This window comes from Cucurbita pepo, chromosome 16 (assembly GCF_057944985.1).
Source record: "Cucurbita pepo subsp. pepo isolate OVF chromosome 16, ASM5794498v1, whole genome shotgun sequence".
Taxonomy (NCBI): Eukaryota; Viridiplantae; Streptophyta; class Magnoliopsida; order Cucurbitales; family Cucurbitaceae; genus Cucurbita; species Cucurbita pepo.
In genome coordinates, this window is record NC_141813.1 from 9,517,319 (window position 1) to 9,533,944 (window position 16,626).

Genomic DNA, 16,626 nt, shown 5'->3' on the forward strand with positions numbered 1-16,626 from the left:
CACAATCATAATTGATGTTAATGTCGAGGAAAGTATGAAAGCCAACGCATGCACGTCGCCCAATGTGATGTGTATAGGGTTGTGTTCTAAGAATTATTTAAAGATGAAAAACCATAGGGACCTCATGCATTTTGTGTGTTTATATACATAAGGTTATTTCTCCATTTATGATGATGAGTACGAACGCGTACACTATGATGATGATGATGGGGATCATGCTTCACATGACACTCGGGGGTTTGCTAACCTCCAGACATCCGACTACGGATTCAATGGAGTGCGAAACGCTTGTGGTAAGTGTGTGGGGAAGTACTACATATCCAATTTTGTTCGGACTAGAGGTCACCCATACGGTGGTTTGAACGTTAGATCCCTAATCATGAGTTGCATGTGGTTGCACTCCCGAAGCTAATAGCGGGGTCACTTGCTAAGCATTTCTTAAACTACTCAACTCATGTGCTACATCTATTTTAGGTATAGACAAGACACCCCTAAAAGGCTGACTTTTTTTTTTTTATTATTAGTTATAAGATAGGTTTCTCAAGATTACTTGGAAATCTAAACATAAGAAATGAAAAGGAACAAACTCATTTGTTAATCTGCAACTTTTATTAACATCCAAAAATCTTCATCGAAAGTAAAACCTTCGATGGTTATTCATAGTATTGAAAACAAACCTTGTAGTAACCAATGGTTAATTGAAAGGTTGAAACTTTCATGGCTATCAATACCATAAAGTCATTAGCTAATTGTAACGTATAACCATAAAGACAATTCTCTAAAAAAAAAAAAAAAAAAAAAAAAAAAAAAAAAAAAAAAACCTCCTTAAATCTAAATAACATATACTAGTTTTGTCATCCACCATGAAATCTTTGTAGTATGATTAAGACAACTTATTTTATATAGCAACTAAACACATTGACGTATAAATAGGACTTTGCATGTATTTAATATCATGGTTTATAAACATGAATCTAGTTTCAACTCTTAAGTATGACTACATAGTGAGTATATAATCACCCTTGCTACTTTTTTTTATCATTTTAGATAATGCATAAATATATGAGATCGTGTGACAAGAGCATTTCATCTAGTATTAATTTTCGCTCATTTCTTTTTATCCCATGTTTTTAAATATCATGAAGGTTCTAAAAGATTAGGTGTGCTTGATATATATATAGTTTTTAATATGAACTTTAGTTTGTTGTCAAAAGTTCGTGTCATGTATGTATATGTAGCCGATACCAATTATCACCATGCTCACATTGTTTTACTCGTGATTCAAAATTAGAAGAAAAAAGCATGGCTATAGTAAAAATTTTGCAATATTTTGATTTTTTTTTTTCTAGTTTTGTAGTAGACACATGGTGTTTCACAATTATTTTGTATTTAGTACAATTTTTTTTAACAATAATGTTGTTTCAAGAATTTTAGAGTACTAGCTTTTGAACTAAAATTTTATTACAGTTTAGTTTTCCAAAATTTTTAGGCACTTTTTTGGTTCTCATTCTTAAAGATTTCTATCTACTAAATCTATGTTAATTTGTCAAAATATTCGTGCTATTGGCCGTAAACAAAGCAAAACAAAGAAATTATGCAAGAAACTTTTCAACTTGTTTTTGTAACATAGATTTTAATAGAGGGACTTGAAATTGTTAGAAATCATGAATTCTTTAATCTTGTATAGGAAACTTATGGTGTTTACCATTGCAATCAATCTTGAGAACTGCAAATTATAAAACAATACATTGCACTCGAGAAAAGATAAGTTTATAATTTTATTGATAAATTCATATCTTTTGCAAAGAAAGGAATTAAAGTTGAACCAAAATTAAGGGTCACAACAACAAATTATGTTGGTTGGATTTGGAATGCATTGTCCATGTTCAAATCCTCTTCTAGAACATGATTCTATGCATTTCTCATTTTCAGCGTCGCTGTCGTTTCCGCAAACTCCAATACAAGTTAATGGAACTGAAGTTCCCAACTTCACCTCTGTATCTGCATCAATCGAATTAAACAAAAATTTAGTGTCTCATAAATTTGAAAGAGAGAAAGAGAGGGAGTAGGGGAGCAATTAGAGATAATAGAGAGGGTACGAGAGCAAACTAAAAGCGAAAGCATGACCATTGCAGCGACAGTAATTAAGATAAACTTCTGCATCTTCATCCTTAACTTCAAAAACTATATGTTTAATTTTCTTCCACGGTGTGATTTTAGCTTTTGAAAACAGCTTTATATAATAATGTTATTAACTTCCAATTAATCTCTGTCATTAAGATCAAATACGTTCATTTCTTTCCATGCATATTAATATTAATTCTACATTCATACGTTTTGAGAGTTATTCGAAGATATAAATGCTAATAAATGCAAATATTTGTGAAGTAATATGGATACTATGGAAAATAACTCACGTTACAAAATAATAGTTGGGAATGAGAATTAATTTCTTGATTTTTTCTTTAAATAAAAGAAAAGAAAATTGGATGTGTTTTAGAGCTTTGAGCTTAAATTGGATGTGTTTACTTCTTTCTATGTTTAATGAAATGAAATAAAAATACTTTTTTGGAAAGGTGGTATAAAATTCGTCATCTTTGGTACAAGAACTAAGTTTTATTGAGTTACATAGAAAAAAAATACTAGAAGAAAATAGGAAGAACATGAAATCATGTTGGATTTGGAAATCAATTTGTTGAAGATGAAATGTAGGTGTACACGTATTAGGCGCAAAGTGGATGAACGGGGCTGACAAGGATAAGGACATGCATCGGACATTGTTCAGGCCACACCTTATGACGCCATTTTCCGAAGAATAAATAGAAATTCTTACATTCATGATACTCAAACACATGGGTTGGAAAATGGAAGGCCAGTCATAGGATACGTGTTGCAATCGGAGCATGGCTACTCCCTTCAAATGTGCATTTGTACTAGTGTCTAGGTTACACACGTAGATCACCTCCAGTCCAGTAACTATATTAATTACGAAAATTTCATACATAAATCTTAATAGGAAAAACATGCCCTTAATAAAATACTATAAGTTCACGTTTTCTAGTCTCCATAAACTAGAGTTTCCTAACATGAGACAATTTAACACGAAGCAAAGAAAAAAAAACATAAAACATAAAACTCTAGTCATCCTGCGGACGGCTCTCACAACCTTACTTGTCACTCCCATATCACGACTTTGCTTTAACCTAAAAAATCATTTTTAAAAAGGTGAAAAGGTGAGTCCTAAAAACACTCACTAATGCACTCATTTATTGGGGGCAAATATGCACAAAAACATATAAGAATAACAAGCAAAATCAAAGTTCAAAATTTATTTTTAAAATGGGGTCACTGGCTCATGTCCTATTCTAGATCAGAATCATCTAACTCGACTCAAACTGGCACATAGAGACACCAAGTAATCAACTTCCAAGTTAATAAACAATTCTCATCATCGACGATTCGTAATTGTAACGCCCCTAAATTTCTTAACCTAATTAGTGACGTCATCCCAAGCATGCTTTAATCACATATGCAGAAGTTCTTAATAAATACTTTTAAAACAAAGCCATGGACTTAGTATTCAATTCAAAACAAGAAATTAAACCTAACATAGTTTTAAATATAAAACAATTCCATTAAAACATCTATCAACTACTAATTGAAACTGAATGCCTTCTACGGTTCTATCATGCTCTATCGGAACTTCTATGGTCTTTCCAACAATCTGTCATCTGTGCATGGAAACTTTACCTGAAAAATATAAGGGTAGCACTTGACTTGATTATTTTAGGAAATACTCAGTAAGTCACCGTTGGGGTTAGCAATACAATCACACATATAACATGATTGGGACCTTTCTTAAAACCATCACATGGCCTTGGACTCTTTCCAATTATAAGCAGGGTTGGATATGTGGTATTTCTCCACACACATCCTACGTGCACGCACATGAACCCACCAAACGAGTTTGTATAGGTACCCCTAGGCCTGACATGGTCGGACTTAACGCGTTAGACATGTCGGACGCCACAAAAAAGGAAAGGCCTGCATGATATCATGGCGAATATGAATATCAAAAGTACACGTCCGTACTAACATAACATTTAGTCTTAACATTAGTAGACATCACATTGCATACATAGTACAACATAACATTTCAATACATAAAGCACACAAGCATAGCATAAAAAATGTTAGGGTACATGCAGGGGCTAGAAGGCATGCACTATCATATATCATACAGTTAGCATTGGAATCGGGACGAACAAGTGAAAAATCTAGCGAAAAACAAACGAAAGTAGGTGGTCCACATGCTGACACACAATGACAGGCTCCCCCACGTGCGGGCTCCACGCGGGGTCAGCACAGCAACGCACGGGCAGTGTCGCGCTTCAAACCCCACCGGACAAAGACTTAGCCTTCAAATTTTCTGGGAGAGACACATGGCGTGCAAGGACTGTCGATAGAATTCAAGTTAGATCGTGGGTTGTCGGATCGCTTCATGGTGCGCGGGTCAGTTTCCAGTTTTGGGTATATGGGTCGGTAGTTGGACGCATGCTAGCGCACGGCGTTGGACGCATTCCTCCACAGAGTGTTCGACGCTTGTCCTCCTTGTTGCCGGATGCGTCTCCCCCTTTCCGGCCTTCGCATGTCCATCGCCAATTGCCTGAATTCATCAAATTTTCCAGATTCGATTCAAATCACATATCAACCTATTTGTTTTGAATTTTTCTATCTTCCAATCCGTTACTCGTACTAACTCGATTCCTTCATGAGAGTTCAATAATAACCATTGCATAAATATTCAAGATACTTTTATCTCCACATCTAATAGTGAGAGGGTCAGGATATCCTTGGATGTAGAGAGAGAAGTACCTTAAATTAGAATGGCTATTAAGGCATACAAAGTATTAAATATTCATTCAAAATGGTTATATTATACTTAGATATTGAAAATAATGAGATAGATATATATAAAAAAGAGTCGTGTTTTTGGGTAATTTCACTTTTATCTTCAATTTTAATGCAATTATGAAATTTGATTTTTTAATATATTAAAAAATATCAATCAAGCTTCGGTAGAAAAACTTGTTAAAATTAATAATAAAGTTGATGTTATTTTATTAGTTTATCCATTGCATGGACAAAATAAAATAAATAAATAAAATCGATGGAGTGAATTATGCTCATATTGACGAAGAATAATAATAATAACTTTTAATCATGCACAAGTAACAATAACTTTGTTGGATCTCACTTAGAGCTAGAGCTACAACAACAAGATACAAGATTTGTACTTGGAAGGCATACTCCATGTAGAAATCCTCTATGGAGGCATGAGCTTATGCAGTCTTGGTTTTCTTTCTCGCTTCTGTCCGCGCAAGTTGTATCACAAGTTAATGGAACAAAATAGTCGGTCTTTCCTATAATATCTACATAACATTGAACAAATAAAACAAAATAAATTAAGTTAGCTAAATCAAGTTATGAGATAAAGAAAAATAGGAGAACAGAAACGGTTTTAAGTACTCAAAGAGTCATTAAAAAAAATATCTCTAAAAGAGAAAAACAAGGTAATCGGGAAGAAGAGAGAAAGGCATACGAGAGGAAATCGAAAGAGATAGCATGGCGATTATAGTGAGAAAAAAATCCAAACAAACATATGCATGTTGGTCTCTCCAAAGACCAAATATTTTCTTTTGGGGTGTGATTTTAGGTTTTGGAATTCATTGCCATTAATGCGCATTCATCTTCTTTCCTTTATTTTACAGCTTTACATGTATGACAATTAACAGAGAAGGAAAACATAACTTCTATATTAGATATTGATACAGATTTAATTTTACATGTATGAAGTCGACTTTGTTTGTGTAATTTGTTACTCCTTATGTGTAGGAACCTATCCTTAAAACCATTATATGGGTAGCCTCCGGTCAGGACAAAATTAGATGTGTAGTACTTCTCATCACATGGCCCACACTTGCGAGCATGAATAATATTCACGATGATGTTATATGATGACATTATATGATGATGCATGATAACAGAACAATGTAAGATGCTTGATGATGACATGACTTAATATGATGTTATTCCATAGTAAGATGATGTGCATATATTAAATGACACGATACAATATGATTACGCATTTTCTAAGACACAATCATGTGATGTGTATAGTATGAAATTTGGTGGTACGGGTTAGTACTATTGAGCGATGATGTGTATAGTATGATGTGCATATATTCCCTCTAGTATCTCAATAGTACTATTTGGTGGTATGGGTTAGTACTATTGAGCGAAAGTTATCTAGGAACCTATACCTTCGAACTTGACCAAGGCCAAATAGGAAAGTGTGTTGTGGCTACTCGAGGATTTACTGAAGTGTGTAGAAACATGACAAGAGTCAAGTTTGTGATTTCGTAAATCTTTCCTAAGAAGGGGGGAGCGATTACATAAGTAGTTTAGTTCATGATGAATGTCAAACGTGTGTAGAAATAGTAACGGCTCTTTAAACAGGGTAACTACATGATAAACCCATCCTGAGAGGGGATGAGTGACAACATAGGAGACTTAGTATTTGGTTGGCACACGAGATCTCTCTCAAAAAAAAAAATTTACTCTATAGTAGTTCATGTGGAAGGGTCGATAGTTAACCTTAGATAATGATCTTTAGAAAAATACATCATATTATCCTTTAAGATATGATGAGGTCACGCCTCTAACAAAGATATTGATCATTCATTGTTAAAGCTGTGACCAAGGGGTTTGGATTAGAAAAGAACTATTTGGAACTTTAAGGTCTCTCTAGAAGCTCAGATAGGTAAAATTAAGGCTCAAACTTCTAAAACTTAGAGAAAAGCTCATGGTAATTTACTAGACAAGTTTGCGATGAGAGTCTCTACAAGTATGTTTGTTACTAAGTAGTATGTTTTTTACTAAGTATGTTTAGGCTCCCGAAATTCCAAGTTTCTTTTTTAGATGATCGTTGATTGTTGGACGAGTGGGAGAGCAATTGGAAGTTACACAATCTTTTGTGTATTTTGAACTTTTTATTATGTTTGAATTTGTATTGGGTTCCTAGTCCTCATTTAGTAATAAACTCTAAACAACACAAAATTGTAATTGATTTTGATACTTTTGTACTTTTGTCTTTTTCGTCATGGTCTGAGATTCAAGTCGAGATACTACGTGTATGAAAGTAATACACATCCCTAGAAAATAAAATAGGTCCCAACAAGAGTCATACTTTTTACATACTACAACCGTATGGTTGTTAGGAAAATGCCTCATACCAATGGAGGTAATGTCTGTTAGTGGTTGTCGCTTGTTAGGAAAACGCTTCGTACCAATGGAGGTAGTGTTTGTCACTTATATACTCTCAAATAGAGTACACTATAACAGCATAATAGCTCCTGAGGCCTCCTTCTTTGGAACTCTCGAACAACCTCCCTTCATAGAGACTCGAATCTTTCTCTGAATCTTCAAAGTACACCATAACACCATAGAGCCTAGACTTGGATTTCAAATGACAAAATCGAACTTTAAATTAGTGACAACAGCTTAAATTAATCAGGCGAGTGGTCTTGCTAAAAGATAGCGTAGAAATTGAATAAGTTATAATTTATGATGGATGAGCTATGATGATGTATGAGTTATATCGTATGATGTAATATACTAGTATATGATGATGTATGAATATGATATTTGAGCTGTGATGCATGATAATGTACGTAATTTATACATTTGGATGTATGACGTACACGATATGTTTGATGCACTTGTGGCGTTATGATGAGTATGATGATTGCATGACATTTATCTTAATATAGTGATGTTTTCCATATTAAACATGTTGTATGATGATGAGTGTCATATTAAGCAGACGGGGCTATTGGGACGCTATAGTATTCGGCATTGGGTTTTTTGCAGGTTGGACAGGCGATGAGTCACGGGCTTGCATGCGAGCTGGGCTGCTGGACTTGGGTCGTGAGAATGGATCGGGTCCGACCCAAGTCCAACGAATCCTTCTTCCTTACCCGACTCTCTGCAATTCTCCGACGCCGTTTTCTCTCTCCTTTGCACGATGGTTCCTAACGTTGTTTTTTCGTTCTTTTTCTTCCTCTTCCTCTTCCTCTCTGTTTGCTTATCCTCCTCTCTCTCACGAAGTTTCGTGGTTGTTGAACGTCGAGGGAGGTAGATCTGGGTTCTCCAAAAATCCGATTTCTCGGTTCCTTCTGTGACGGTGGTGATGACGGCGGGTGGAGGTACTTAGGCTGACGTTTTTTTAGTTATGGCTTCTCTCGCCAGAAAAACTACCAAGTCTCTCTCTCTCTCCCTCTCTCGTTTTTCTGCTCTTTTCTTCCTCTGTGCAAGTGTTCGAGGCATTGGCTGGAGGCTAGAGGAGGGAGGGACGCATCTGGAGACGATCCACGAGGTCGTAGTCATGTGAGATTCGAAAATTTCGACAGTCGCTGGAATTTTCACGTCCACCGGCGATTGACGCAATTTTTTTTAAATAAATAAACTTGTGCACATTTAATAACCATCCAATTGAACAACTAATTTAAAATAAACAAATACATTTAAGCATTTGAAGGGCAATCAGATAATTTACAAAATAACTTTGAGTTCATAAATACATCATCAATCTAGTCCGACCCCTATAGCCCCTCAACTCGTGGACGCCCTTGCCTCGATCTCTATTTAGGCCTCATCTGAAAAAGAATTAAAGTAGCATGGGTGAGTTTAAAAATACTTAATAACTAACTTGTCTGTAGTTCTTAATTCGTTCTTAAGTCTTACAACATTGGTTCATTCGTTTGTCTCGTGTCTTATTCATGCTTAGGAGTTTGTTTCTAAGTATCAGCTCTTTCTAGGTTGTACCCTACGTTAAATTGGTTCACCTAAGCTCAACTTAGGTTCATGGTAAGAAAATTGTATGTTTCTCTTTTCGTAGCCCTACTTGGGTCGTTAGTTCTCATAGTTCGTTCATAGGTTTCATAGGTATATTGTTTAAATGTTCTACTAGTCCCTTTAATCGTCATCATGGACCTATACCTAGTAGGTCCTCGAGGTGTGACCCCGACATCGTTTCTAACTCATAATTCTCATCATATTATGGACAGATCATGACTCAGGGGTGGTTGAAAACCCCGTAATTGCACCCATAAGGCGCTTCTTAAGTTTCTCATTTGATTCATGCATTTCAAGGCTCCACCCTAGTTCTACTCGCTCATAAACGTAATAAAGTACTGTATAGACCCCTGACAATCTAATCGGGTTCATGATTAGGAGTTAGTTGGTAAATCCCTAATCATCCTATACACTAGCATAATCATTCATACACGAACAAATCATTACAAGAATCCAACTGTGATAGATAACAGACGAACAATAATGATAAATAGAGGCAAGTGAGGATTATAGATGAAGGGGGGAGATAGAATGAAAGGAGATAGAAAAAAGAAAAAGACAAAAAAAAAACTTTATATGAAAGGTTGAGTTTTAAAACAGAAAGACCAAAATCAATTCACATTTCAATCATCAAAATCCTATTAAATTCAAACTTCATCAACCAAAATGTTATTACCCTTCCAATTACCCTCCTATTGGAAGGACCAAAATACTATTAACTCAAAATTCATGGACCTAAATGCTATCGATCTTAAATTTTATGGACTTAGCTATCAAACTCAAACTTCATGATCAAAACGTTATTAAACTCGAATTTCAAGAACCAAAATGCTATCAGACTCATTCGAATAACAAAAATTCAATCAAACTCAAGCTTCACGAACAAAAATGCAATAAAACTCGAAGAATTCATCGAAAACCCGTAAATCAACTCATGACGACTTAGAAAACAAACAAAAAAAAAAAAAAAAAAATCATGAGATAAAACGTTGGATCTAAATAGAGATGAAACAATTACCATTTGTCTCCCAAAGTTCTGCATAGTTTCATTCACACCACCCGCGGCCGTCACTCCAAATTCAGCCCCATCCATCAAAATGCTATCCAATTTGGGCGTCACAACAACACCATACGAAAACGCCTTCATCTCAGGGCATCGTCCAATGATCAAACACTCCAATCTTGGGAACTCAATCCTACATTTCCCACAATAAAAACTCACCAATTCCGGCAACAAATCCAACTCCACCGTCTTCAATTTCCCAAAAACAACACCACCCTGTTCTTCCCCCGCCGCAACCACGCACCTCATCCCTCTACAACAACGCACCTTAATCGACCTAAGATTCACCAGCCCTTTCGCCACAGTCGCGCTAAACAAACTCATCATTCCATTACATTTCTCCACACTCAGCTCATTCAAGCTCAAGAACAGCATCGATGATGGCAGTAATCGCTTCAAATTCCCACATTTTCTCACCTCGATCCTCTCCAAACTGTCGAACCTAGCGCTTGTGCTCGATGGAAACATGCATCTTAATCGCTTGCAACCTTCGATTCTCACCGTTTGGAGTTTGCTGAAGGAATTTGAAGACAACCCATCACTATGCCATAATGTCTCCAAATTGTTTCCTTTAGTGATTGATAAATGCTTCAATTCAGGAAATGAAACCCGTTCATCAAAACAGGGGATTATACTTTGTGGGTCTTCTTGGATGAACAATTTGGTGCAGAAACTCGTAAGTTTATCCACTTTTTCAAGTGTTAAAGAGGTTATACTACAAATGCTGCTCTGTTCTTCAGTTTCTATGGATATAATCTCATCCATCATGCCACAATCCGTCACAGAAATCTCTTGAAGATTTGAAACCGCTTTAAGAACAGAGATTGAGAACAGGTTTCTGATCTCCCCACATGATTGAATTGATATGGATTTAAGCTTTTTAAAAGGAAGGATTGGCGAGTTCCTGGGAGATAAATTCATCAATCTCTTCATTCCATAAACAGTCAAGAACTCCAAGGAATTGAAGTCAGATGTGAACAGATATGGCAAATTTGAGTATCCATGTTCATCAATTATCCATAGATACTTCAAAAATGGATACCCATTTCGATTTGGATTGAACATTTCGTTTATAAAACGACCCACTGAATCGCTTAGAACCAATCGTTCGGATCTTTTCAAAAGTGTTTCAAGCCCTCCATCAATGGCGGTTTGAGATTCTATACTAAGAATCATAGTTGTTGCATATTCGTAAGAAACAAAGGGGAGAATAAAATCATCTGATTCATTAACACAAACCCAGAATTCTTTCAACTTATTTGATGTTTCCGAGGTTATCTCCGACAGAATTTTGACATTTGAGCTCTCTAATCTTAAACTTGAAAGGCGTGGCAGACAATTCAGTTCAGAAAGTTTGATGTTCATAATCAGTTCATCTTTGTACCATACTTCTTCTCCCCATCTATCAAAGCTGTCGCGTAATTTCAACACTTCTAGTTTGTTCATACTTGAAATAATACTTGCAGGAAACACCTCCAAGTTCGAGCAATTTAACACTTCGAGTACCTTAAGTTCTGTTAATTGATTCATAGCCACAGGTAAATGATCCAGCTCCTTGCAGCTACAAATCCTTAAGATCTCCAAGTTCTTCAGCTCACCAATTGTGTCAATATGATTGAATTCACAGCGTAACAGACATAATGTTCGAATGTTCTTCAATGATCTCCAAGAAGTTTGGAGGAAACTCATCCCTGACATGTCCAAAGCTTTAATCTTTTCCATTCCTGCAAAAAACCCATCTGGGATTTCAAGATTTCCCACAAACCCATTTGATGATCTTAATATCAAGAGCTCGAGATCAGGAAAGTTCAAGTTTTGGGGAAGTTTTTGAAAGTTATCACAGTTTACAAAGATAGCACGATGAGCTCCACTTTGATACTCATCTTCCCAATCACTAAGCTTAGATCCAAAGCTCATTGTTGTCATGATACCCTCCATTGATGCAATGTGTATAGCAACATCACGAACAACATCATGCATTTTAACATATGTGTCTCTTGAATGTTCATCCGCATCAAGAAGTAAAGAACAAGTTTTAAGATCATGAACCAATTTCATTACTCTGTTCTTCACATCCTCCCAAGTGTTTACTTTTCTCAATAATCTCATACCCATTGCATACATTTGCAAATCATTCAAAGAAATCTTGTAATCATCTGGAAAAACACTGCATAAAAGGAACATTAACTTGGGTTCTTCTCCAACTAAATGATCATAGCTCAATCTCAATGAAGCATAAACTTTGTCACTAACTCCTTTGATATCCATTCCTATGGAGTTTCTTAATTTGCTCAAAGCATCCTTCCAATGGTTCATATGCTTCCCTTTCAATGCCTTGGCAACGGTATCAAGCGCAAGAGGTAGCCCTCCACATTCTCTTACCACCATCTTAGCCAAATTCTCCATATCAGGGGTATCAAACTCATCACCAATGATAGCTGTGAAGAACTTCCATGACTCCTCTTCGCTTAAAGAATTCACCTGAAAACACACTGTTGTGTTCATATTGTTCATCAATATATCCTGTGATCGACTCGTCATAAGCACTTTACATGAAGAACAAGGAATTCCAATCTCTTTTAGAAGATCATATTCCTTCCATAAATCATCCAATATAATAAGAACATCCTCTTCCATTTTAGCCAATTTATTCCTTAGAAAAGAAGCTCTTCCCTCCTTACTCTTTGGTAATTTTACATTCAAAACATCTCCAATTTGTTCTTGAATCCGTATAACTCCATTGGATTGGCCTACAAACACTTCAATCACTCGATCAAACACTTTTTCTTCCAAAACCATCTTCTTAACTTCATTAAGCAAGTAAGTTTTTCCAACGCCTCCCATGCCATAAACACCAACCCTGCTAACCTCTGCCTTTTGAAGTGCTTTCTTGATTTGTTTAGCCATTGAAATCTTGGATTCCAGAACTTGATACCCACCAGGAACAATGATGTTCTTAGTCTCTAAAAGCGGTGCAGGGTAGCCCACTTCCACAAAGTTGATTCTTTTGGCTATGAGTTCATGAAGAGCTTCAATTTTCTTCTTTGTTTTTCTGCCTAATTGGTATCTATCGATCAAGTTAAAGGCTGATGGGGTTGAAGAATTTGATGATAGCTCATCATGGATGGCGTTGTCTGCATCAGCCAACCACTTTGAAACTTCCTCGCGGATTGCATATGCGTTGCTTCTTGCCTCTTGGACTCGTCCTTGGACGTCCCTGCGCGCTGTCTTGAGAGCTTGGAGCTGCTCTTTGAGCTTATTTTTGTTTCTGTTGTAGCAGAGGAGATAGCTTAGTTGACGTCCAATGGGTTTAATCACATATTCTCCCATTATTGATTCAGCTACTGAGACTAGAATTTCCATTCCAGCTCTTTGAATGTCCCTGCAGATGGCATAAACATCAAAATACTTGAAAAAAATGATCTTTTTATGTATGTTTTTGTAAAAAAAGTTATGAAAATGTTGTAAGAAATAATGAATTCCGTGAAAATAAGCTATGATATCATTCCATAAAAAAATAAAAAATAAAAAAAACAAGCTCTGCAACGCTGAACATCGTCCTATAATAGATCGGAAAGGCTGTGGTAGACCCAACTATCACTTTAGCGTAAATGTCATCATAGCTTGTCGCAAATGCACCAGCCGGGAATCGAACCCGGGTCTGTACCGTGGCAGGGTACTATTCTACCACTAGACCACTGGTGCTGTTGATAATGAATTTAAACTCATATAAATAAAATAAGATTAATGTTTGATTAGTTTCAAATAATTTTATTTTAGACATTTTATTATCAACTGTCCTAAAGAGAATTTGGAACGAAACCACGTCTATTAGGGGCACATCTAGTTTTTCTTTTTCTTTTTTTTTTTTTTTGTCCTTTAAAAATTAAATATTTATTTCTTTTCATATAAAACAAAAATATTATCCAAAACAAATAATCTAAATTAATAAAAATACCTTTTCATTTTCTATTTTTCTCAAAAATATTTCTAGATTTTTCTTTTTAAGTTTTAATAATATCCTTCCATTTTAAAAAAAAAAATCTAAAAAAGTATAGTTTTGAATGGAAAGATACCGGGTCTTAAAAAATATTTTAAAACTATCCTTAAAACTTTAAAAAGTTTCATTAATACCCTACAATTTTTTAAATAAAAAAATCTTTAAATACAATTACCACTTTGTTTAAAAAATGAAATTTTAAAGTTAGTATTAATATTTTTAACCTTTATTAAAAAAATGTTTGAAAAAGTTTTTATCACTAATATATAGACGAAAATTATCTATAGATAATTCATACTGTCTCCCTTTTTAATATTACGTTTGAAAGTGCATTAGTATTAGACTATTTTTAAAGTTTTTTAAAAAAATTTAAAAATATTAATGAACCTTTTAAAAATTTAGCTATTTTCTAAATTAAGTTAAAAATATTTTTGAAATCCTATGGAATGTTTAAGGATATTTTTCAAAAAAATATTAATGTAAAGATATTTTTAAACTCTTTTTAAAGTTTGGAAGTATTTTTAAGAGAGTCTGAATTTTAAGAGTATTTTTATTAATTTAACAAAAAAAAACAATAATATCTAATTTTTATCTTCTCCTATAAAATAAAATAATTATAATTGTTTTTTTTATAAAAAAAAATAATCAAGCAATATGCACCTTTTAATTTTAAATAGTCTTTCTTTCATCACGAGAGTTCATTTTACCACTCTACCAACTCGTAGTTGTTAACTTGTTTCTTTTTACTCTATTCGTTTCTCATTTATTCAAATTATAAACATATCGTCTCTTTAAAAAAAAAACAACATACGATCATATTTTATGAAGTAAAACTAAATAGAATTAGATATTATGGCATGAAATGAAAAAGGGTTTGTAAAGATAACTTACTCGGTGTGTTGCGGCGGAACGAGGAAGGTGGGAAGAGTTGATTAGTTTAAGTGAGTCCCAAATTGTATGATTTATATTAACAATACCATTCCCTCCTTCCTTGCACATTCATGAAGCTTAGAATATGCCTTTTCCATCTTCCTTTTTTTAGTGTTTCTTTAGCCCACCCCTCACTTTTCAACTCTCTTCTCGAGTGAGCTCATGAAAACTCTTTTCATCCCTTTTAATACTCACAAAATTATACAAAATTCGAGTTTCTTTTCATTTCTCACTATTCATTCATCTACAAGTGTTCAAAAATATTGAATATAGGACTCGAACAACTCGAACCAACCTATAATGACTCAAGCTCACAATAATGGGTAGGTGTCACGATTAGAGACCCTATTGAGTATAGGAAAAAGTCAAGGTTGATGGTGCGTCAAGGTTGATGTTGCTGACTTCATAAACTGGTCTTGGAAGAGATCAAGGACTACGCCGGTAGGTAGGTTAGTATGAACATCTCTATTGAGTGTAGGAACGGGTCACAGTCGACATTGTGACACTGTAAACTAGTCTCGAAAAGGGACTAGAGACTACACGGGTAGGTGATCATTGAGGAATCAATTAGAACTTCGTATAGATCAAAGGAAAGTTGTGAAACCCTATTAGGAGAAAGAAGTAACGAGAGTCTACAAGTATATTGCTTACTGACTATATTTTTATACTCACCCCTTTTTCCCTTTCTTTGTCACGTACCGGTCAAGGTGGGCAAGTGCTTTGGAGATGCACTATCACAGAGGGGTGTCGACTCGAGGCGTCAGTTAGTTGTATTCTTTTAGGGTTGATTTTGAATTCTTTTGTATCCCTGCCATTTTCCCCATTTGTAAATAACTTGCAATTTTGACATTGGTGTTGTAAAATTTTACCCTATTTCCTACAATATCAATGTTTTGTTTTATTTTGATTCTGTTTCGTTTCTTCATCACGATCCAATTTCTTGAAATCTCGAAAATTTGGTCATAACACAACCTAACTCAAAAATTTATGATTTGATTGGATTGAATTCGTTATATATAAGAGTTGTTTGGATTGAAAAAATTTATAACTACGGATAATTGGATTGGGACGAAAAAAATGTCATTGATATCCAAACTAAGCGTTTTCTAAGTCTCCCAATAATACATAAATAGAAAAATCTTCCTCTATTTCTTTTTCGTTGCACCCTCTTGCAATTCTTCTCTCATTCCTTTTACAATTTTTTCAAACCAAAAATTCCATTCTTCTTCATTTTCCTACTTTCATTCCAAAACCCATCTACCTTCTTACCTAACAAGAAAAACTCCATCAAATATGGCTACCTTCCCAACAATCAACAACAACTCCCCTTACTTCATCATATTCTTATATACCTCTATCATGAGTTTGAGAAAACGTTTTGGATATATGTTCGTCTCTAATCCTCAATTGATGATATTCATAGCATAGATAAATCTTTAAGAACATTGAGGTTCCAATAATTGGTCGAACATGTCAACTATTAGTGGCATTGGGTATTTGTTCTTCATTGTCACTCTACTTAGTTCTCTATGTCCATGCATAACCGCATAAATCTGTCTTTCTTTTTTTTAACGAATAGTACTAGTGCTCCCTAAGGTGACATGCTCAGGCGTATGAAGCCTAAGCCTAACAATTCCTGTATTTGTTCCTTCAATTCTTTCAACTTAGTTGAGGCTATTCTATAGGGAGCCTTGGAGATCAGGGTCATTTCTGGTTC

At 34.9% G+C, this 16,626-nt stretch overlaps 1 protein-coding gene and 2 non-coding genes across 3 annotated transcripts; all 3 read right to left on the minus strand.

Moving 5' to 3' along the window:
• Positions 1-8,468: 8,468 nt before the first annotated feature.
• Positions 8,469-13,503, minus strand: LOC111786906 (putative disease resistance protein At4g27220). The gene is made up of 2 exons (XM_087118574.1): positions 9,935-13,503; positions 8,469-8,717 (listed from the first exon to the last, which is right to left on the minus strand). The coding sequence occupies exons 1-2, from the start codon at positions 13,340-13,342 to the stop codon at positions 8,703-8,705; spliced, it is 3,423 nt and encodes a 1,140-aa protein (XP_086974700.1). The 5' UTR covers positions 13,343-13,503; the 3' UTR covers positions 8,469-8,702.
• An 11-nt stretch (positions 13,504-13,514) lies between these two features.
• Positions 13,515-13,605, minus strand: LOC111785107 (small nucleolar RNA snoR114). Its single transcript, XR_015412606.1, has one exon. It is a non-coding gene; the product is annotated as a small nucleolar RNA snoR114 (small nucleolar RNA).
• An 8-nt stretch (positions 13,606-13,613) lies between these two features.
• Positions 13,614-13,684, minus strand: TRNAG-GCC (transfer RNA glycine (anticodon GCC)). The gene has a single exon. It is a non-coding gene; the product is annotated as a tRNA-Gly (tRNA).
• Between the last annotated feature and the right edge of the window lie 2,942 nt (positions 13,685-16,626).

Excerpts from the sequence above, each read along its gene's own strand:
- LOC111786906 (XM_087118574.1), bottom strand. The coding sequence starts at position 13,342 with ATGGAAATTCTAGTCTCAGTAGCTGAATCAATAATGGGAGAATATGTG.